The 23,852-nt window shown below is 31.0% G+C and overlaps 2 protein-coding genes and 1 long non-coding RNA gene across 9 annotated transcripts in view; 2 read left to right on the forward strand and 1 right to left on the reverse strand.

The window, feature by feature from the left end:
- LOC122711391 overlaps positions 1–15,217 on the reverse strand; it is a 31,035-nt gene extending 15,818 nt beyond the window's left edge. For 3 of the 7 annotated variants that reach the window (XR_006346089.1, XM_043930143.1, XM_043930139.1), the window contains exons 1-4: positions 14,813–15,216; positions 13,053–13,112; positions 7,976–8,040; positions 447–676 (exon numbers count right to left, since the gene is read on the reverse strand). Coding sequence is in view for 4 of the 7 variants with exons in the window: in XM_043930143.1 (XP_043786078.1) it covers positions 447–676; positions 7,976–8,019 (274 nt within the window). In the remaining 3 variants the exon portion in view is untranslated. Of the gene's footprint in view, positions 1–446; positions 677–7,975; positions 8,041–13,052; positions 13,132–14,812 lie in introns of all 7 variants that reach the window. The other 4 variants (XR_006346090.1, XM_043930144.1, XM_043930141.1 and 1 more) reach the window with 4 other exon arrangements.
- LOC122711392 lies at positions 1,360–8,086 on the forward strand. Its single transcript, XR_006346091.1, has 3 exons — positions 1,360–1,560; positions 7,558–7,672; positions 7,964–8,086. It is a non-coding gene; the product is annotated as an uncharacterized LOC122711392 (long non-coding RNA).
- Positions 15,218–20,041: 4,824 nt separating the features above from the next.
- Positions 20,042–23,546, forward strand: LOC122711494 (sodium/hydrogen exchanger 9B1-like). The gene is made up of 7 exons (XM_043930309.1): positions 20,042–20,655; positions 20,775–20,950; positions 21,190–21,308; positions 21,530–21,691; positions 21,755–21,901; positions 22,425–22,529; positions 22,887–23,546. Exons 1-7 carry the CDS (start codon positions 20,075–20,077, stop codon positions 23,139–23,141), a joined length of 1,545 nt encoding a protein of 514 aa, XP_043786244.1. The 5' UTR covers positions 20,042–20,074; the 3' UTR covers positions 23,142–23,546.
- The last annotated feature ends 306 nt before the right edge of the window (positions 23,547–23,852 follow it).

Below are 23,852 nucleotides of genomic sequence, written 5' to 3' on the forward strand. Positions count from 1 at the left end.
AAATGAATAATTTTTTAATCAATGATCAATAAATTATTTAAAAAAAAAGACTCTTCAATTAAATATATATAATAACTTTAAATATATTGATACTTTAGAGATATATAATTAAATATATAGTTAAAGTAATTAATATAATTATAGTTAAAATAATTTTATTTTTAAAAAATTACATTTCATATGCACCAATCCAATATTAATTTTCGATCAATATCATCAAGCTTGATCGTGTGACAAGATGAACATAAATGATATACGGAAAATGGATGAAAAGAGAAGGAATGGATGAAAGAAGTAGAAAAAATAAAAAAATAAAAAAATAAACAGAATATCAATATTATCGCGAAGGTCATAGAGATGAAAGGAAGAAATAAAACGGAAGATGGCGTGAAGGAGAATGGAAAGGGAAGAAAGGAAAAAAAAAACGAAAAAGGGATAAAAGATACCTAAGGACGGACTTTCGTCGTCAGGTGTGAGACCAATACTTGGTTCGGTGCTGCTGCCACAATCCCCAACACCTCCGCCGCTCCCACCTCCACTACCGTCACCGCCGCCGCCACCGCCACTGCCGACGCCGACGCCGACGCCTCCACCACCTTCGCCCTCTGCTTCGTGCTCGTCGTACTCTGAGAGCACTTTGTCCAGCAGCTCGATCGATCGTTGTACATCGTCACCTCTGGAACAAACGTATCGTTCGATTCTATAGAGATCATGCATAAGATCTGTTTACTTTCTCTTGTCAAACATAGTATAATTTCTTCTCTTTTAGATTGCTCGATTTTATTATTTCGTTATATACTATATAGTGAGATGAAATTCTCTTGGATGGTACAAGAATAACGAATATTAGATAGAAGATGAAATAAATTATGCGATAATGATAATAATATACTTTTTTATATTAATGTTAGTTTGAACTTTTTGTTTAGTTGAAATATCTTACGTTAAAATTTTATTTGTATATATGTGAAATTTTCTACCAATAGGCACTCGTATCTTTATGATTTTATTCGATATACATATTAGAAATAACCAATCAAACAACCGCATTTCTTATTGAGGGCTTCTCCCCAGCAAGTATAGTACTCTAGGGAACTGAGAAGATGGCAGTAGGAACGGTATAAAAGGAAGGGAAGCGATGTTATTCGATCTTATTTTCGGCCAATAAACGTTTCCATTTTTATAATCGTATTCGATCTATCAGAAATATCCAATCAGATCTCTCATTCCTTATAAAGGAATCTCTGAGCAACACATAACATATACAGGTTATTTGATTAAAGATTTTCAATCAGAAAACGAATACGTTTCGATTATAACTTATAATATTCGATGTGAATCCATTTGAATGATCAAATATACATTGAATCAAACTTAATACGGAGTGTCTCGTATTGAATGACTATCAAAAAATATCAGAAGATTGGAAGGATGACAGAAACATTACTGTGCATGTCGATACTAGTGGTGATAGTAATGGCAGAAAATATAACGTCGAGATTGAGGAGGTCGGCGCCAAATAAGAGAAGGGAAAGGATGAAGCGGAAAAGGGAGAGAAAGGTAAGAGGGGTCGGATAGGGAGGAAAGGACGCGTAGAGGTCAGGGGGAGCAAAGAGGAGTATCAGATGGTGGGTGGTGAGAGAAATAGCAAGAGTAGCGAGGAAACGAGGGATGGTTGGCGAGGAAAATTGCAAGGCGGTACCGATAAACCTACTCGCGCGTACTGACGCAATGCGGTCTTTGGTTAGTGGTAATCGCGATTGTTAATTACCGTGGAAATACAACCATCGAGAGACAACTTTGTCGTCGAGATGAATGGGATGGGAGGAAAAAACTCGCTTATTATTCCAACTAATCATTGATCCATTTGTTCTCTCTTTCATCGAGAATATATATATGGTCGTCGTTTCACGTTTCGTTGAAAGAGGACTCAGACAACAATTTCTTGACCACCTCTTTGATACTTGTTTAACTTTTATTATGTCTTCGAACGTGTGCGGGTTATCTCGCATCTTCTCTTACACAATGGCATATAATAATTATTACAGATAGAAAAACTGTCTCGTAATTGCAATATGACAACCACTTCTTTCGATTCTTTTTCCTCTTCGCTTCCTCATTTCTATCGTTTGTTCGTGGTAAGTCATTATAATTGCGATATAACTGCATTGTTAAGAGAGAACGATTCAATTTATTTATTCATCAAGAGATTTGTGCAAATAAAAAAATAATATTATGTAAAGAAGATAAAAAATAATTGATTAAATAAGAGAGCGAAGGAATTTGAGAAAAACCGTTTTTCGAAAGTTTATCCAAAGAGAAATTTTTTTAATGATAGAAAAAAGACCATTTTCCTCTTTCCCCATCTTTCCCTCTTCATTTTTCTTTTACTTTCTTATTCGGCTTTTCAACATTACAGTACGAAGCACAGCAGCACTTCGTCATCATCAGATTCGTTAACGTTTGATTCATAATTCAAGATCATAATTATTCGAAAGTTGTTGGAATAAAAATCAGGAATATTCTCTTTTCTTTTTTTTTCTTTCTTCCTTTCTCGTCGAAGAATCATTCCAACGTTCCAATCATTGGTATAACGATTACAAATTTCAGATCGTTCTCTTTCATCAATGAATTGTAAATTTTATGCTATCGCGACAAATTTGTATCTTGTGTTATCTCATTTTATTACTTTTCACAATAGCAAATTTTCATCGATCGTTATCTTCGCCACAGAGCTTCGAATTTCGCTTGTAAAATAATCTTGTCTACTTTCTGCGGTTCAAAGAACGCCAAGCTGGTTTAGACATTCGATATTCCTTTCTTTCTTCATATTTATACGACTAATATTATGCACCTGCTTATGGATTCTGTTTTAGTTGATTTCTCTCTATTTGAGATATGAAAAAATATAAAGATAATCGTATCACTTGGTTTCAACTTGGCATAAAGCGTGCACGTATATGATCTTATTTATATAAATTGATATAAATTCAATGAAAAATGTTAGACCGAACTATCTAAACAACTTTCACGGATAACCATTCTGATGGTAACAGTGATCACGATTAAATCGTGTTTGAGATCAATACTCCTGAATTCAAACGTATTTATACTATTGTTCATGAGTATATAAAACATTCTTTGGTCAATTTGTTATAACAGCAAATTTTAAAACTTAAATTCTAATCAAATATGTATAAATTAATAATGAATTAATAAATGAGTAAAATTAATATTAATTATTATTTATTTATAATATTTATCCTCCTTCTCCTGATAGACTGAAAATTTAAATGATCTATTAAAATAATTCTCATTAACATATTACTTATATAAACTTATATAAATTTATATTTTTTTTGTAAAATTATTTTCTTTGTTATATTCTCTTTTATTAGGTAAAAATATCAGGTATATTTAATTATTTTTATAATTAATTCTGAACATTTATATAAATCTATTATATTTATATTATATATGAAACATTTGCCTTAATATATCAAGAGATAGATAATATATTGATTTATTAAAAAATTGTTTTCCAAATAATTTTAATTTTGTTTATTTAATTTTCAATTATAGACATCACATGACTATATTTTGAGTATCAATGCTCTTATATTCCCACTAATTAAACACTGTTACGTTGAAATTGAATAAAACTCTTTCAATCGGAACACAAAAAGTGCAAAAGAAATTCGATAACTCGAATCTGCTCATTAGCAGAGCTACGAGAAAGCAATAGAGAAAATTTTCTAATCAGCTTTCAACCGATGAAATTGTCTTCGCAAACAGTAAAATTACTCAAAGCTGAACGAGATATTAGGTAAACGTCGTATCGCGTCGCTTTTTCCTCTTTTCCTCTTTTTTCCTCTTCTCTTTCAATTGCTAGAAATTCCATGGAAAAAGCACCTCAATTTACGAAGAGAGCTCGTTCCTGGATTACCTTCCAATTAGAGTTGTTTACATACTAGGTGACAATCATTTTCTTTTCCAACAATGAAAAATTCAACTTGATGTGAAATTCGGCGTGTCTTTCGTATCATTAACTTTTCTGATTAATATTCTGCTTTATTGTTTAATCTTACATTCTGTATATTTGAATGAATACAACCGAAGAAAAATTATTTTACTCTTTGAGTTCGTATCCAAAGAGAATACAAATTAGTTGAACAAGAAATTATTATTCCAATTCTGATAGATATTCTCATGCCTCTTGAACCCTTCGAACTAATGAAATAATCGAGAATTTCGATTCCAGAACCTTTCAGTTATTTTCGATTAACTTTGGTAAGAATCGATTGCCCTTCGAGATTTTCTTTTTTTATCGGTCAATCAGAACTGATCGACTTTTAGCCATATCAACTTACCAAGATATATTAGTCGAAACTAAACGAAAAGAAAAGTATCAATACGCGAAATAATAAAATCGAACGCGCGGATATCCGTATATTTTGAATGTTTCATTCGAAGTAACAATCTTCGAAATTAACCGAAGAAACATATGATCAGACACTAAAAAAAGGAGAGAAGAGATAAAGAAGTAGCATGATTATCAGCGAGTTTCCTGCCTCCAATACATCTTTCATTTACTTCTTAGAGAAAGGATAACGCGTTCTAAATGAACGCGTACAGAATCTATATTTACGTATCTATGTAACTTCGCCTCTGGTGAAAGCAAAGAAAAAGGAAGCAGATGACGAAAAGGGAGAAGCTATTGTTCGCAAAAACATTGTTTCATTTAATTCAACGAATCGATGAGTATCGAGCGGCGCAGCCGTTTTCGGATATGGGTCAGTGGTCGATACGCGTGTCCTGCGTCGCGCACCTATCTACATGTATATGTATATAGCACATCCATAGAATATATAGGATATAGAAGCGAACGTGGCAATGCGCGCAATAATCGTAAATGCGCATGTACGTACGCACATACGTGTATACATACTTGTGACATTGATGATTGGTTGGAAAGTTATATAATTATATATATATATATATAAATTATGCGTCACAAACGAAACAAAATACACGCGATCATGATTGTGTTATAATTAATAATAAAATTATTGTTTATCATTCGAATCGAAGATGTGTTGCTTTACACGTATTGTAACCATAGAGACATTTAACTCAAGAGAAACGACCCATTTATCAAAGTGAACTCGATACAGTTTTGTCACGAATACCAGCACGAGTTTAAGTACCGATACACTCCATTTGAAAACTAAACTAATAGAGTAGAACGATAGCAGGTTCATCGACCTAAATCGCCATATCGATCGATTAAAAGGATGCGCGATGGATGTGCGGTTCTTCGCGAGTATATGGGTATGGGTGGGGTATGGGTGTGTCGGTCATACCTTGGTTTATTACTAATCGTTACATCAGTGTCTGCAATTACCATTTGATTCAGCATATTGTCTCGGGAGAGAACTATAGCTCATAATCGCGTTGTGAATATAACATGCAACGTATACGGTATAAACTTAAATCGCGATAAAGTCTATTTCAATTATGAAGTTCTTTTTTTTTTTTATTCTGCACAAGTCGGCGAGAAATGAAAAATAACGATTCGATCGAAATCGTAGATTGAAAATTGTTCGCACTAAAAGAACCATGTATTCATGGATTAATTTTTAATCTGTATTTTGTACATGAAGATCATAAGGGAAAAGACGATATAGCTTATTTTTTATGGATTTCTGATGTATATAGTGAAAAAATAGTTTCAAAAAAAAAAACTTTTTAAAAATAGATTGTAAATATATTCTATGAAATATATTCTGATTAATCTTATGATAAAAATATTTTTTAAATTTACAAAATTATGAAAAGAATATAGATTTCATTCTAAAATAAAACGAAAGTATCATGTTAGCAATGTAACATTACTTGATAATATTTTAAAATTATCTTTAAAAAAATAATTAAAATAATTATATGTTTATGTATCATGATCTTCATATAAATCTAGACTGGGATCAATACTTCTCGAGCGAAATAATTTTCGATTAATTCATCTGATGTAATAAGATCGCAACCCTTCCGGCATCCACTTTAACGCGCTGGCTAATGACTTAATCACATCCAAACCTAACTTTGAAACTTTCCATCGAATTATTCGGTGGCTAGACCTCGAGGATTTACAAGCATAACCTAACTTTTACTATAACTTTTTATATTTCCACGTCTTTAAAACGTATTTCATGTTTCTAAATCGCTAAGTATCCGAATACATGAAATGTTGAAACGTATACCAATCCGTTTCATTTCAAAGCGATTAATTTCAAAGACAAAGTATCACGGAACATTATAGGTTAGCTACTCTTGGGAGAGTCCTTGTCGTCTACACCTAATTACGTAATACTGTACTACTGGGAAGGATATACGAGTTCCGAGGATGGACGTAACATTAACTGTGAAGCTTCCAAGATAATGCAATTGCTAACGTCTGACAGGATTTTCAGTGCTGTCAATTATCGAATAAAGTGACATCGGCTCTACGTAAGTACCTTCGTGTACTTCCAGAGGGCGTTGAACTCGCTCAATATACGATGCCTTTCCAGTCGCAACGTATTGCATTAAAACATTGGCGATATACATAAATCCTTTCGACTTGAAAATGAAATTCAATATGACCAGGTAAAGAATACAAGATCTTTAACATCGAGACATGATATCTCGCAGTCTGTGTTCTCAAACGATTCGATTAAATCGTGCAATTACCGATTGTTACCTATTATAATGAGAAGAAAACAAATGCATAATATCAATAGCATTTTTTTTCTTACAAGAATACATTCCTTCCAGCCGACGGATTCAGAATCAAAGACTACCTATCCTTTCTACCTCTCCTTCTTCTCTTTCACATCCGTCCCTTCCTGTTTGCTTCTTTTTCCATCTTTCTCTTCTGTTTCTCTATTTATCCGAGCTAGAGAATACCTTGCGAATCAATAAATGGTAGACCCGATTTACAAGACCGACTAGTAACCGACCGAGTATGAAAGGAGCTTAACAAGCGGAAACGGACGGTGCGTATCCATCTCGGTCATAGATTCTACGCAATATCGGTAGAAACTCGACTAGAAAAGTTATTCACCCCGAATCGATCCGGTCGATTGTCGAGCTGATGAAAGCTGCCCTATAACTAGTTAATTGGTCTGCTACCGATACAGCTACTCTCCTTCACTCTGTTCCTCATACCCACTGCTCAATCCCGCTTCTATTCTCATTTTCATTTCTTTTCCATCATCAACAGCAGTAGCACCAATAACTGATAATTAATCCGCCCGGTTGCGCCGTCTATCAATCGAATTATGAGAGGAGAGGAAGACATTCTCGACTCTACCGCGATTTTTTCATCTTTTTCGATCCTTTTTTCCTTTTCTTTTTCTTTGATCGAAGTAATAAAATAAAAATAAACCAGATGAATAGAGAGAATGAAAACGTAAATGATTCAAAGTAAATTTGATTATTTTTTAACGTGACAACTAAAAATATTTTAATATTTTTGCATCGATTCTAAAAGGAAATAACGATATGAAATTTTTTTAGATTCGCTTCTCGATCAATCATAATTAGAATCACGACGAAGCATCCAATCGAGACTGATCAAAGATGTCCGAACTCGAAGACAAGAACCTTCTGTCTTATTCATCGAGATTGAAAGGTGGGTAGAATATTCGAGAGTAAAAGAGTATATACATATTGATTTCGCAGTCGAAAGAACTCGCCTATTACTGCCTCCACTTTACCATCCGGATTTCTCTGCGCGTTTCGAATCGATCGAAGGCCAATGTCGATGTCAAGCCGATACTTTGACTTTTTTCCCGATTCCTTCTCTCCCAATATTCTTTCTTCTCGGACTCAATTGGCTATACCATGCTTATTTTGATTTATTGAACAACGAGGAAAGTAAAAGGGCACGATAAACGATATTTCTATATTTTCTTTTATAAAGAGTTCTACTTACTCTGGAGCAGGATTTCTCCAACGTTGCGTTCCAGTCCACGCCATCGGGCATTGATCGCCCCCGACCTGGAACAAACAAAATATTTTCTGAATTGGTCTAGCTTGCTGCGAAGTGAAAAAGAACTAAAGTAAGTAATTGATTGCTTCTTGCAGATTAACATCTCGTGTTTTACAATTCAAATATCTTTGATGGTATGAGATCGCATTATATTATGTTTGTTTATCTATATTTTTATTATTTAATTATGTATTTAATTATGTATTGTATCCACGAGAAATTAAAAAAGATTGTGGATCTGATTGATAGATCCAATACATAAAAATAATATTACATTTGCAGATAAGATTATATATTTCATTTATATATATATATAAAATTGTTGTTGTATTATTATATAAATATGTATATAATAAGGCAGTTATAGTTCGCGCATGCATGTAACATGTATGTATACATGTATTGTATATAAAATGCATAAATATTTATATTAATTACTGCCATTAAATTGTAATGTTTAATTAATTTTAATAATTAAATATATTTCATATACGTAATATTTTATGTTATAATTTATGTTTACATTTATATTTAAATTTTTAGTAGACAAATTGTTTATATATGCTAATAAATGTTACGCGTAGATCATTAGATAAATAAATCTAAAGTTGATTATGTACGCCATCAAATCTATTCCATATGTCTTAATTATATCATAAAAATAGCAAAAAAGAAGAAACAGAAATTCACAACGCTAGATCGGTTAGTTATGAAAATTTTTCGCGAACGTAGCAGAAAGAAGAGGGACTCGCAGTTTCAGCAGTATTACGACCGCTGCTCTTCAAAACGCGCAGAGGGTACCCGCTTTTCCCTCTTCTCTTTTTCAGCTTTCTCTCCTTCTCTTTTTCGTCTCCTCTCTCAGAACCCTTTTCTTCCTGCCAGTAGTATCTGTCTCGGTCCACGATTCTACTTCTACACTCAACGTTGCTATCATCCCCCCACTCACTATTCTTTCCACTTTCCCCTTCCCCCCTTCACTTCGCAACTTCTCTATCCACCCTCTCTCTCTCTCTCTCTCTCTCTCTCTCTCTCTCNTCTCTCTCTCTCTCTCTCTCTCTCTATTCCTCCCTTCTTCTCTCTCTCTCTCTCAAGCCGCATCCCCCCACCCTACCACTCAATCTGCTCTCTTCCTTCTATTCGCTATCCCTTACGCGACTTTTCCTTCTTCTTCACTCTGTTCCTGACCTTTTCTATTCAAGAGACGTGATTGCAGCTTGCATATTTTACGAGACCAGCCTCGAAGCGTATGCTCATCTTTATCCATCTATCCGTCTATGTTGTATTCGTCTGTTCGCCAACTCAACCCCTTGCACTTCTCGTCGCACCACCAAGATTTTACCCTTCGCGCTCTCTCCCTCTCTCTCAATGCTTTGTATCGTGATTAACCTTTAAAGTTATTCGTTACGAAAATTTACAATGCAAAATCTTTTGGATTTACTTAACGATCAGTTTTATTTAAATAACGATAAATTGGGATTAGATAGATAAAATCGTTTCGGGATATCGTTGTTGTTTCGATATTGAACGAGATTTATCACGCTCGAAATGATCTAATTATTCCCCTCCTACTACATTGTTTACTGAATTAAACGATACATTCAATATGTTTCATCATATAGAAAATCATAGAAATAAAAATTCAATTGTATGGAGTAATAAAGATATTTGGAGATTTTATATATCGATATTTATATATCTGTATTTTATTTTTCTATAGATCGATCTTCGACTCATACGTCATACTCAAATCGATATAAAAAAAAGAGAGATACGTATGAAATAAAAAGATACGATATACGAGACACGTTCTTTCGCTGTATATACCATTTATAATCATCGAACGAACAAATTACATGTTTTTTACTTGAAAACATGAAATCTGGGTAATTATAATACTCCATTTTTTGGAGTATTATAGAGCTTTCACAGTGCTTTCATAAATACTGTAATTAGGGTAGATCTCCCTTCACCCAAGCTTTATCGTAATATGACAAATCACGCTTAATGCATCTTCTCTTCTCCCTTCTCGACTATAATACCATCTTTTATTTCTTTTCTTCTTTTTTTTTTCTTCTTGTAAATATATCAATTTATTTTATTACGATATAAAATAGTTTTAACAGTCTTTTCCATTTAATCCCAATGTTTTTTTCATCGAAAAAATTAGTATAGGTTAGGATTTAAATAACATAATATTTGTTATAGATTAGAGTTTAAATTAAGAAAAGATGGAAAGTGAAAAATTCGAGAGAGAGAAAAGAAATTACATTATGCAAAAATGTAGCGAATATGAAGAATGCAATAATCAATAGCTTTGCAAAGAATAAAATCCCTTGATATCGTCGCCCTATATCCAATGGTAATCCAGTGGAGGCTGTCACGCGAAAACACGTTTTGCATGCAAAATCGACGGACCAAATAACCGAGAGAAGCATTTCAAATTCCCTGACCAAGAGCCGTCTCTGTCGAGAATCGATATCTGCCTCCAACCGAGAGAAGCGATCGTTTTCGAAGGAACTGATTCGACCTTTCGTTGAAACGTAGATTGTATAATATCACGGCATGTACATGTATATATAAATCGATCTTATCAGCATGAAAATGGGATCGTAACAGCACCATTTCGCCTAGCTCCGTATTTCCGAAGATATATATATATATATATACATATCAAAGGTGTCAAAGATATTTCTTGGTTCGAATACCGTGAGATCGAATTTAGATTCCATTTCTCTGATTTTGTGCACACGTCAATCAATTACTTAATTTATTCTTCTAACAAAATTATATATATATATATATATCCTTCGATTAATAAGATGTACTCGTGTTGTATCATACTTCCTGTAATCAACCGCCGTGAAAAATTAATTTTCGTGCGAAAAATTTTACGATGTTTTAATAACACATACATAAATAAATTTTGTATAATTATAAACGTTGCATAATCATAGCGTGCAACGTTACATACATACTATACGAAAGAGAAAATTAAATTTTATGCACGTTTATACATATGTATCTTGCGCGCAGTATTACAGCCATTTGATATTATTCGTTGTCATTTTACGAACACGTTTGTCCTACTTTAGTAGTCGTATAAAGCTACATGCTCAATGACTATTGTCCCTGTCACGAATATGATAAAACAGTAAGAAAAATATTCGCATTGATGAAACTTCAAATTTCTACGATATATATATATATATATATTATATATACTTTCTATTCACAATTTAGAGTAATGGTATATAATTCTCTCGTAGGTAAGATAGGTGAAGCGCAACATTATGTAAGAGTACTAATAGAGAAAGTACGAAAGCAATCTAGCAACGAAATGAATCTAAATAAAAAAGTAAAAAGAATTTGGCATTGGTAGTGATGTCAAATGAATGAATCAATATATGTATGAATCAATATAATTTTTACAATGTTACAACATCTATTTGATAAACATTTATGATATTCAATTTTATTGCGCCAACTTTTTATATATATATATATATATATATTCAAAATTCAATGGAGAGGGAATGCTTTATCGTGTAGGCTTGTGTTTTTATTGCGTAGCTATTTGATGATTGCCTACGACGCTAAAATCGTCACTGACGTAAAGAAGGTGAATGGAGAGAGGGAAATAGATAGTTGAAAAGAATAAATAAATGACGAAGCGAAATGAATATTATAGAAGTCATTTAATACTTTGTTGAAAATTCTTGCTTACCAAAAAATTTACTGAGAAAAAGAAGTAATCGTGTCTGAAAATAAAATGAGAAGACAGTGAGGAGTTGTGTGAAATGCAGAATGCAACGTTCTCATATCTTTTATTCGTTGCATCGAGGTTGTTAGAGAAAGAGAAAGAGAAAAAGAGAGAGCAACATCCGCGTTTCACCGTTTCGTTCATCGATGGCATGTTGCTTACGGTTTTCTAGCTCCGTTTCAACTTACAAGTAATTAATTCATTGAACATATTAATAAGGAATTAATAAGGAATAGAAAATCACTAGATTTAAAAAATCACTAGAGCGATAAGATACGTGCTCGCAATTTTGAAATTATTTTACGTGTTTTGCAAAATGAAACGAAATAAACTTTCTCTCAGTTTGTAAGTTTTCCTCGATTTACCGTGGTAGCAGCAGAAGTGTATACTCGAGACTATTCAAATGTAAGCAAAACTCGATTCTATGTATGTATAGGTTATGTAGTAACTATCGAAGATTCCTGTAGACTGCGCGTTCAAACCGTACTTCGATGCATGTACAATTGCAAACAAACAGCATCTCTACTCACACGAATTGCTTCGAGAGCCATAAACGGAAGAGCTTATTCGTTAAATGTACGAACGTCTGGGCCATTCAATAAATATACACTGTGCATCTTCATTAAAAATATTTCGATACGATTTTTCGTTATTTTTTCATCGTGATTTCTATTTTTTTCTTTTTTACTCTCATTATTTTTCATTTCATTCGTGATCATCAACGAATCATTAATGAATCTTGATAATTTATACTTTTTTATCATATTTATTATATTTTAATGCAGTTGTTTAGAATATTAATTTATAAAAATTTAAACAATACAATATTTAACAAATTTTTTAAATCATATACATCCATATTATAAAATATATATTTTATGTAAATTTAATTCATATTTAATATTCAAATTTTCAAATATTATGTAATATAAAATATATTATATATATTTAAAATTGAAATTGAATTCTGAAATCTAGAAATTATATAGATTTTATTCGATTTTATAGCAGGAAAGTGGGAAAAAGGAAGCGCGAGAAGCAAAATTTCAACAGAGGAAGCTAATTCTAATAATATCTCGTGTTTGAAACGTTCTATGACACATGCAAGTACGTGCTTCTGTTGATTTGTCGAATCGACCTAATAACCTAATGATATCTAACAAGTTTTCTATTGCACAAAAAATTTCGCGGAAACTTAAATTAATAATCCAAAGATTATTAGCTTCATCTTAAATTTTTTCTATAATATCGAATTCGTACCTTAAATGATCCACGCGATTCTCGTTGTACGATCCATTGTTGTCCCGAAAAAGTATTGCTCTGGAATGTAAACGAAATACTACGATTAAATGTTACAAGAACACAATTGCGTAATACAAAAGCAAAGTATTCCGTCAGTTTATTGAAATTATTAATTGAAATATATAGAGAAATAAATATTCTTTATGTAATATTGTTCTTCGTTAAAGAATTCTCTCATGTCTTTCTCATGAAAGCAATCATTGCTTTCGACAAAAAAAAAAAACTAGTCTAAATTTAAGACAAATCATCTGGGATTGATTCAAGAAAATAGCTAATCCCACGAGATGAACTATCTTTTTCCCATTAATTAAGTTGATTAATTAAGAAGAAACTCATTTCGTGTACCAGTTCTTCGAGTATCCCGACGTCGAGACATAAAGTGTGAGATTAAACGCAAGCTTTTAATTAACAACATTATATTATCAATGATTGCGTATTAAAAATTAAAAAATGCCGGAAAAAATGTTATTATCATTTTTTTAATTTCCTTAAATTCGATTCGATGTGAACGTATATATAAATGATTATACGCGCGCGCGCGCACGCTCATATACAACGAACGAATGCCTTTGCCTAAGAATAACTTAGGTAAACCGGGTCACGTTCAATGCTTGCATATTCTTTTTTCATAGAACAGACATGCAATAATATCATTTTTAATAATCTTTTTTTTATTTATAATTCGATGAGTTATTGTAAGATTCATATTGTAAATATTTGTATAAAATGACGGACTGTAGATTGTTATCAATACGTGTTTTAGTTTTTCGCAAACTCAATATGAACTTGAATTGAAAAAAACAATCGGAAAAATCTTATAGTAGTAAAAGATGAATCACTAGAATTACGATGACCAAACTGCACGATATATTAGCAATTGTATTACGTAAGTTGTTGCATAGGTTAAAAGAATTGCATCCATCGATGACAATGAACAACGACAAAGACAGTAGAACTACAACGACAATTATTTAAAAAAGAATCAGCATTCGTTTTATCTTTGATTATTTAATCTTATATATATCGTTCGTTATTCTTGGATCTATCAGATTTTTTCAAAATTTATATATGTCAAACAGATGCACATTGGTATATCATAGAAAGGAAAACGAAAGTAAAGATCGTTGACGTCGAAAAAGAGATGAAAATTCAACCATTTTAGGAAAGATCAATTGGAAAAACACGAAAATTAACAATTAATTTTTTTTAATTTTCTGAATAATTGATCAATCATTTTAATCAACCATTTTAAAACGGTTCCTTAAATGTTTAATTATTCGATAAATATATTCGTGAACCTTGACACGAATATCAACATGCTATAATCATACCGAAGCCCGATAAATTGTTTTTGTTTTAAAATTGTAAATGTATTTATATATTTATATTATATAAATTTTTTATCGAAAAAATGTAATTCATAATTCTAATTAAAAATTTTTTTTTATATTTCTTATAGTTAAGTGATACAAATCAAATAGAAAGGACGCGACGGCCATTTTTCGACATTACGGTATAAATTTTTTTTTACATAGAAGTCATCATTGAAATCAAAAGAAATATAATTATTAGTGAAATAAAATATATCAAAAGAATTTATCTAGATTCATCATTTTTGACTATGTTTTTGTTTGAATAAACACGTCGCGAAAATATCATTCTTATTGATCAGTTTTTATATTAAAGAAATATAAAATCAGAAATGAGAATAAACATACCTTTTTAGCGCGAAACTCGCGCCTATTTAGCCCTTAATATACGACGTGTTAATCCAATATGGCAGAACACACACATGTCAAAACAAATCGGCGAATGGCGCGGAATGACGCGACGACGCTACACAATTCTACACAGCTACACGTTCGTATTCACTTCACCCGACATTGGATCGATATAGTTTCAGAGCGATTTTAAACATATTCAACGTTGCTATCAGAATTTATGTTGAATTTAAGTTACACAAATGTTAAAATATCATTTTTGAGACAATACAGGAAGCATCGAAGATATTCGATTGTGATTGGAAAAATGTTCTCGATCACAACTGTAAACTTGCTGATTTAAAGAGGCACGTAGACGATCAAGCTCCGTCGGTGACTGGCAACGCGAACCTATGTGCGTCGCGCCACTCATTGGCAACTTCGTGGCAGGAAAACCGAATGCACCCGAACGCTAGACTCTGTATGTAGCTATCCGAAGAGAGGCGCTGCTTCTCCCGACGTCGTTCATCGAAGTTTCAGTGACGCTCAATTCAAATGATTCAGTTTGTTTTCTTTTGTTTTTTTTTGTTTTCGATTTATTTTTTAATTTCCTTCTTCTTGTTTTAATTGTTTTAATTATAATTGTAATAATTTCATTTACAATTTGACTCAATAATATATATATATTTGTATATATGTGTACACATTTAAATGCTTGAAAAATTTATAGCGATATTTACAATAAAATATAAAATTTTACTTTTATAAGTCTTACATAAAGAATTATCATGTGTTATATATTTATATATCTTTATAATCAGTTACATAATTAACAAATTTAATATTTCAGATCAGATGATATTAAGAATATCAACATTGGAATAAGAGTAGATAAAACGAAGATAAAATTAAAGAATTAAAATACATGTGAGATATTCGATTTTTGAAAGTGATAAAATGAATAAATTAATGAATTTAATTTTCAAAGACAATTATTATATAACTAATTGATATTTATGCATTTATTTGATTGTACTAATTTCGAATCAATCAGCCTAAAAATTATACTTTTTTTAACACAAAGATAATATTTGAAATTTTAATTGATAGCGAAGCGTATTATCATCCAGATACCATCATTATCATCATCATCATATACAAATAAATTAAACTGAAAATTTCCAGCGATGTTACGCCAAATTTTTACGGTACATAAATATTATAAAACACAATTGATCGTTGGGTAATTAATCAAGCTTAGACTATCATCCGGTTGGACATAGTCCAACATTTCCTCCATCTGCCTACGCTTACCACTGTCCAATCGTATTCCGTATAATCCGAGTTTTCTAGTCATTCGAAAGAAAAGTATACTTTTCCTATATTAAAATGCAATACGTATTTCATGAAAATTAAAAGATTGCAATTTATAATATTATAAATATAATACATGTTATATTCTTCAGAATGCATATTCAATAAAATAAAGATATAAAATAAATCCGTTCTAATCGTGATATCTTCTACTCAACTGTCTGCCCTTTACAGTTTACCCTCGACTCAAGACCTTATTCTCGCTTTGTCCCTATTTTTCTCCCTTCTTTAGTTCCTCTTCAAGGACTTATACGTGACTCTAATTTTGATACGTCAACAAAATTTACCCTATGTACTTTACATTATTCTGGACTAGAGATGCACAATTTAAATTTTACCTTTGATTCCCAGAATGCCAATCTCATTTTAAAGAAAAGAAATATCCTTTTTTCTTCAAAAAAAAAAAAAAAAAAAAAACTAATAGTTGATTTTCTAGACTCAAAAACATCTTTGATATAGATTTCATGGATTCATAATTCTTGGTGAGTTTTCAAATAATATTATTCAATGATATTTGATCTCGGATAAAATAAGAAGGATACGTTTTATTATAAACATATGAAATTGACAATTAAATCAGAATATCACGTGATAAAGTAAAAGAAGCGGAATCAAGAAGAAAATCGAGGAAACGGTATAAGATGTAGAAAACAGTTTTACGCACGAATGTAGAGAAGAACAGAACGATGGATGACGAGTGCAAGAAAACTCTTGAGTTACAATACAGCCACGTCACATCGTATCCGTAGACGTCGGTTCGTGCTTCCCCTTCATGGTTTCGCGACTCTTCAACCCTTTTGCACAGCCTCTTGTTACACGGTTACCCTGCCCTTCCCTCTTTAAGGCTTCGTTTAGGATGGGGTTACCGGTCGTTACGGCCAGTTTGGAGGGTACTCTTTCCACGCGTACGACAGGAAACACGGACCCGTGTACTTTAAGTAGGCGCATCAAAAGAAGAAAAGCCTTTTTTCGCTCTTGTTCTTTGCTTCCTAACTTGGTCTCTTTCTTTGCCTCCTGCTCTATTCCCTCCCCGTTATCCTCTCTTTTGTCGAGATTAAAAATCGTCGCTAATAAACTAAGCGAATACTTGTTTCGACGGTTACCGTTTCGAAGAGATTTCGACCGGTCGAATGCAAAAGCTGCTTAACTGTATGGACGAAGAAGGGAAAAGGGTTATGAATATGAAAAATAATTGGTCAGAATCGTTCGAAAAGTTGGCAACAAGGCGAAAGATGAATTAGTTTTAGTATACATAGGTAATGGAGATCGAATCTTTGCAGATGTGAAATGTCAAGATAGGTATATAAGTATGTCGTTAGGAAAATGAGAAACAATGTTCTCTGAAGCATGTTGCACCGGTAACTAGTTGAAGCGTACAAAAAGGATCTTTGGTTAACAGGCAGACAAAAGAAGAGAGGGATGAGAGATGTCAGGGGTAGAGATGAACGGATAAACAGACAACGTAGAGCACGGGATGGACGAGCAAATGGCAAATGGACGACGAACACAAAACGCAAGAGACGCGATATGTAAAGCGATACGAAGACTAGCACATATTTTACGTATATACGTGTACATATTTTCGAGAAGATCGCAACGTACGATCATCACCGGTTTCAAATCTGCGAACGTTTTATTTTGTTTAAAAGCACCAGTCCATTTGAGAATTTCTTGAGAGTATTTCTCGTAAATTGTAATTTGTCGCACAATTTGAATATTACAAGTAACAATTATCTTCAGATAATCACTTTCAATACAGCATTCATTAGAAATAATTCTCAAAAATAATTTTACTTCTAAACGAACTTGTATCCTAAAAGAGTTTCAAGAATCGATATTATTGATTATATGCGATCTGAAAAAAATTAAAGAAAATTGAAAATATTACTGTAAAATTGACAACATTATTATCAATATTATTTACATATATGGACCTTATAATTTAATCTTTGGATAATCATTGCCATCCTCAATTTTTTCAAACTTCCAAATGGAATACTTTTCTATTTCGAATTTAAGAATCTGATCAAAATGTTAAAAAACAAGAAAAAAACATAGACGAGAATAAATGTATAATTAATGAAAAGTATGTATAAAATAGTTGAACATATTGATGTTTGCGCTCTGTCATTATTTGATGGTCGTCTCGCGATACGAATGCATGGGTGAATCAAGCGGCGCATTGCGACAGTTTGTCGAGAACTAGCTGACAGATGTATATATGTAAATTTTCCAGAAATAATAGTCATAGATATATCTTTCTTTTCTTCTGTTCTTTCTGTTTTCTCCTTTGTTTTATATATTGTACATTGCAAGTATCCGGAAACTTGGAATCGATCTTGTATTTCCAAGTAACAGTAAAGTGTACAAATTAACGATAAATTAATAAAGCAATATCTCTTAGTAAGTATCTCTTAATAAAACTAGATATTGATTTGTACTATTTATTAATAATAAAATAAAAGAAAAAATATGACTAGAGTAAAAAGTATTATTGGTATAATATTCTCTTAAAAGATATTGAAAAATAATATCTAAAACTTTGATATATATCGATACTGGCGTTGATAGACTCGATATCTTGAATTTGGCCCCTAACAATAATTAGTCGCAGTGTCAGCGAAATTGAGCTAAGGTGTTGGTTATAGGCGCTGCTTTTGCGATAACTCGACGGCAAACGCGCGTCGGTATACACGGAAAAGGATCAATGAGCAGGTTCAATAACCTGAAATCCACTTGACGTCCGACTATTGGTACGAACGACTGCGTCGTTTCAACAACCAAAATAGATATTCATTTTCCAAGAGTGCTATTTTCCCAGCCAGACACAAATCCAATACCTGGTGATTTAAGTGGTTTTGCTCGGGTCAAAGACCCGATGACAGAAACATGCTTGGATTACTCCGGCGTTTTCACCGAAATCACATTTACATATTGTCTAAACAGTAATTAACTGTTTATGATACACTTTTGGCGAAAGATAGAAGAAAAAAGCGATAAAAGCAAAGGGAAAGAGAAAAAATACAATGAAAAAATAATAATAGAACGATTTATTAATTGTATAAATTTAAATTTTGATTGTAATTTAATAAGTTGCAAATTTTTTTTTTTTTGAAATGAAAATGTGGCGAGAAATGTTAATGATTATAGTTTGATGGCATTTGAAAGAAGATGGGATTTGTATTGTAACTAGCGCGTGAATCCTATGTACAAATCGAGGTAAGTGGAACAAGAGGGAAGAAGAAAGGCCAAGTAAAACCAATAGAAGCTAAGAGTATTCATTAAGAAGGGCTAAGATAATGCATATATATATATCTATAATGTATATTTATATCTTACAGAACTTGACATAATTTTGCAATTTTCATAAAAAAGTCATCGAATTTGATTTGTAAAATTACTTAGCATATTTCACGAGAATGAGAACATGCGAAATGAATTTTGCGAAAAATTGATATCAATAGATTCTAATTTTCTATTCTATGATATTCTTTTTTTATAATTTTTAGATTTTTCCATTTATTAAAATCTATAGAATAATATTTTTTTTATTTGAAAGAAAAAATTAAAATTCAGATCAGAAATACTTAAAAAATTAAATTATATTGTATTGTATATATTTTAAAATTTATTTGTACTAATATACTTGTATTAATATTTTTGTATACATAATTTCGAAAATTCAATGATAAATCGATTATGAATATTCTTCGATATATTGGAGTATCAATCAATACTTCGAAGTCGAAGGAAACAATCGAAGAGAGACATAACCTCGATAACAAAATCAGTCATGTCTTGTAGAGAGTAACGAATATATCAATTTGGAACGATTGAAGAAAAAAAAATCTTAATTAATTAAAGTGTGATAAAAACAAAATAAAAAAAAATTAAAAATTAAAAAAAATGGATGAAGAATATGAAGATATCACGTGTTGTCATCGAATAACTATATTTCATCCCATGATACGAAACATACTTATAACGAAACCGGTTATACAGTATTTTGGATTCGATGTGACTTGGGCAAATTTATTTGACATAACGACTTACATAGGCATAATAGTAATGGCTTGGGCAGTATTGTATTTTTTATTGGACAAAACGATGATACCAAACAACGATGGTTTCGGTTTATTCTTTCTTGCAATATTTTCTTATTGTCTTGGCAATTTTTTTTCGATTATCCCATATGTAAAACTTCCACCCATGCTTGGAATGTTAATCGCTGGCTTGATTGTTCGCAACTCCGGACTTTACAATATTCACGAAGAACTTGGTATCATAACAACCGCTAAGATCAGAACATTTTGTGTAACTTTTATCATGATACGTTTTGGACTTCAATTATCATTTACCAGTATAACTAAGAATACAATGTTCATAATATTTTTGGCTATCGTTCCTTCTTCAATCGAAATACTCATGATCACAGTATATTGCAGATTCATTTTATTATTTCATTGGGACTGGTCCTTTATGACTGGGTGAGTGACCAATCGAAAGTAAATGTACTATATATATGCCATAATTTTTCTCCTACTGTTTTTTTTTCTCTTATTATTCTTTTATTATAATTTTTTCATTTTCGTATATTGGTACAAAGAACAATAGTTAGTGGTATATCGCCAGTGGTGATCATGAACACTTTCCTAACTTTAATCGAACAAGGTTATGGAGAAGCTAAAAGACTAGACACAATTCTCTCCACTGCTGCTTGCATCGACGCTGTGCACGTTATTTCCCTGTTCGTGCTTTGTTTTTCGATCGTTTTCGCTAACGGTAGGCTACCGTTCGTTATTAAGCTGAAATAAAATATAAAAACATAATCTTTTCTTGATTTCTAATAGTAAAATAGAAAATTATTTTCTATAGTTTTATTCGATTTTAATATTTGATTTATAATTTATATTCGATTTCAATTTTGATTTTTTCATTTTATTTGTTAATTTTTATTAATTTTATTCTAATTGTTTCCTGTGTTGAAAAACATAATATTTCCATGATTAATTCTTTTTCAGATGAATATAAAACTCAATGGTGGTTTTATTTATCCATCACTCTTCGCGATTTAATTTTGGGCCTTTCAATGGGAATATTTCTAGGGATTTGTTTCATCTTTTTCCCCCATCGTAGTCATGTAGGTATTTTATATGTTTTTTTTACTATTTTCTACTATTATTCTTCTGCTATTCTTTCTCTTTCTCTTTCTCTTTCTCTCTCTCTCTCTCTCTCTCTCTCTATATATATATATATATATATATATCTATCTATCTATCTATCTATCTATCTATCTATCTATTTATCTTTTTCTTTATTTCATTTATCATTATTAAATCAATTTATCAATACACCAATTAGAGATACGTAGATCGGTATCGTGTAATCTGCTTGATACTCGGCTCTTTGATGTGCACAACAGGAATTGCGAAGATAGCCATTTCCGGTGCAGGATTTTTATCCACTTTAACAATAGCATTTATCAGCATAAGTGGTTGGAAAATTTTGTCGCATAAATTTGATGTAAGTATCAGTTTTCAAGTTCATTTTCTGGTAGGTACATGTAAAGATTGCTAATATATTTAGTCAGCTAATTTACGAAGAATAATGCATACACTTTGGAAGCTGGCACAACCAATTTTGGTCGGAATTATAGGTGCTGACATTGATATCACACTGTGGACTATATCCAGATTCGGATTACATTTATTTTGCATTCTGATTGGATTAATGGTAAATTTATAAAATTTTAATACAGAATCTTAATTATTAAAATAAAAATTTTGGTAGCAACAGGAAAGAAAAAATATTTAAATTTCAATTAATTTAAAAAATTTATTAATTTTTTTTTAATGACAGTCATTTGAAAGACAGTGATATAACAAAATACCAGTCACTTTGTAAACATATGAAACTGGTGGAAAAAAATATGATTTTGAAAAAGTTTATAAATATTTATTCTGAACTAAAAATTTATTTTTATATGTCAAAAATTTTTATATTAATAAAACAAAATTTTTTATATTAACAAAAATAGCAAAAATATTAAAAAATTCATAATGAACAAATTAATCTAAATACAAAATATACAGTTCAGATAATTGTCTTGTTAATTGATGTTTTAATAATCGAATTTGTTGATCATAGAAGATATAATCGATTCATTCTGATAATCAAGATTCTATTTTATTTGGTTAAATTCTCTGCTTACATGATTAATTTGAACAAATATATTTTTTGTTATATACGAGCATAGGGACGATGCGTTACTGCTTATATTGTAGCATGGTCGATTAGTTCATTTACATGGAAAGAACGACTGTTCTTAATTACGGCTTCTATACCAAAAGGTACTTTGCAGGTATTTATATAATAGTTTTGATTACATTACATAATAATTGGATCAAGTTGAATATATATTTATAAATGCAAATCAAATGCAATATTCAAATTTTATTTTATAAGATTCAAATATTATTCATAAAATATAATTCATTAATATAATTCATTATATACTTTATTCATTATACTTTCGAAATATCTAATCTTATTCTTTGATCAGTTGGTTTCGAATCTTATTTCCTTCGAAATATTTGTAGAAGATATAAATCTGGTCTATTATCGAACTTATTTGTGATATTCGATATACTTGATCTCATTAAGATATTCATTATATTTCTATTTATCAATTCAAAAATTCATAAATTCAAATTTAAAGGCAGCTTTAGGGCCATTAGCATATGATCAATTAAGGAACAACGAAGGAAACGAGGAATTCGAAATGGCTTTAGACATCGTCAGATTATCCGTACTTACCTTTTTCCTGGCACCGATCGCATGCTTTTTGATGAACTACACTGGACCGATTTTCCTTGAACAAATTACTGAAGAGCAACGTCAAAAAGATCGCGAATTAAGTTATTTGCGAATTCTTTCTCTTTTGCCAGAATCATCTAACAATCAGGAATTATAAAGTTGTGCTTACATGCTTTTTCTATTAGAATCAATCGATTGCTGACATTGCAATATCGATAATCATGATCAATCAATCAGAGTTGTTGATATCTTCGCGACAAATGTTGCATGTTATAATATAAAATTTAGTAAACTTGATATGTATTAAAGTTTTCGTAGATAAATCCAATTGTTGATACGATTTTTCATCACTTTTTTTAAAAATTTTTTCAGAGCTGTTTGTTATGAATTTATGATTTTTATTTGATATTTTATCCTTAAAATAAGAAAAAATTTTTCATAATTTATAAAACTTTGTATTTGTAATATTAATTTATAACCTTAATTATATATAATCTTATATTGTCGTAATATCTTGTCTGATATCCTAATTGTATATTATTGATTAATTATGTATATAACAGTTATTGTTAAAAACTTTTGTCATTAAAATTAAACTTGTTTGTTGAAATATCTATTTTAAGAATAAACTCTCATAATCTCGTTTAATAGAATATGAAATACAAGATGAAATACAGGATAGATTTAACATTTAATATAGAATTTTGTGTCTCGTTTTGAAATACCGATTACATAAACAATTAAAATGTTTGATATGCTCTTTTTGATATAATTGCAGAAATTATATATATATAATTATATAAAATTATATATATATATTAAAATATTAAATATTATATATAAAATATTCTTATATATTATTACATTA

Source organism: Apis laboriosa, unplaced genomic scaffold (assembly GCF_014066325.1).
Source record: "Apis laboriosa isolate Shangri-la unplaced genomic scaffold, ASM1406632v1 scaffold170_cov151, whole genome shotgun sequence".
Classification (NCBI taxonomy): domain Eukaryota; kingdom Metazoa; phylum Arthropoda; class Insecta; order Hymenoptera; family Apidae; genus Apis; species Apis laboriosa.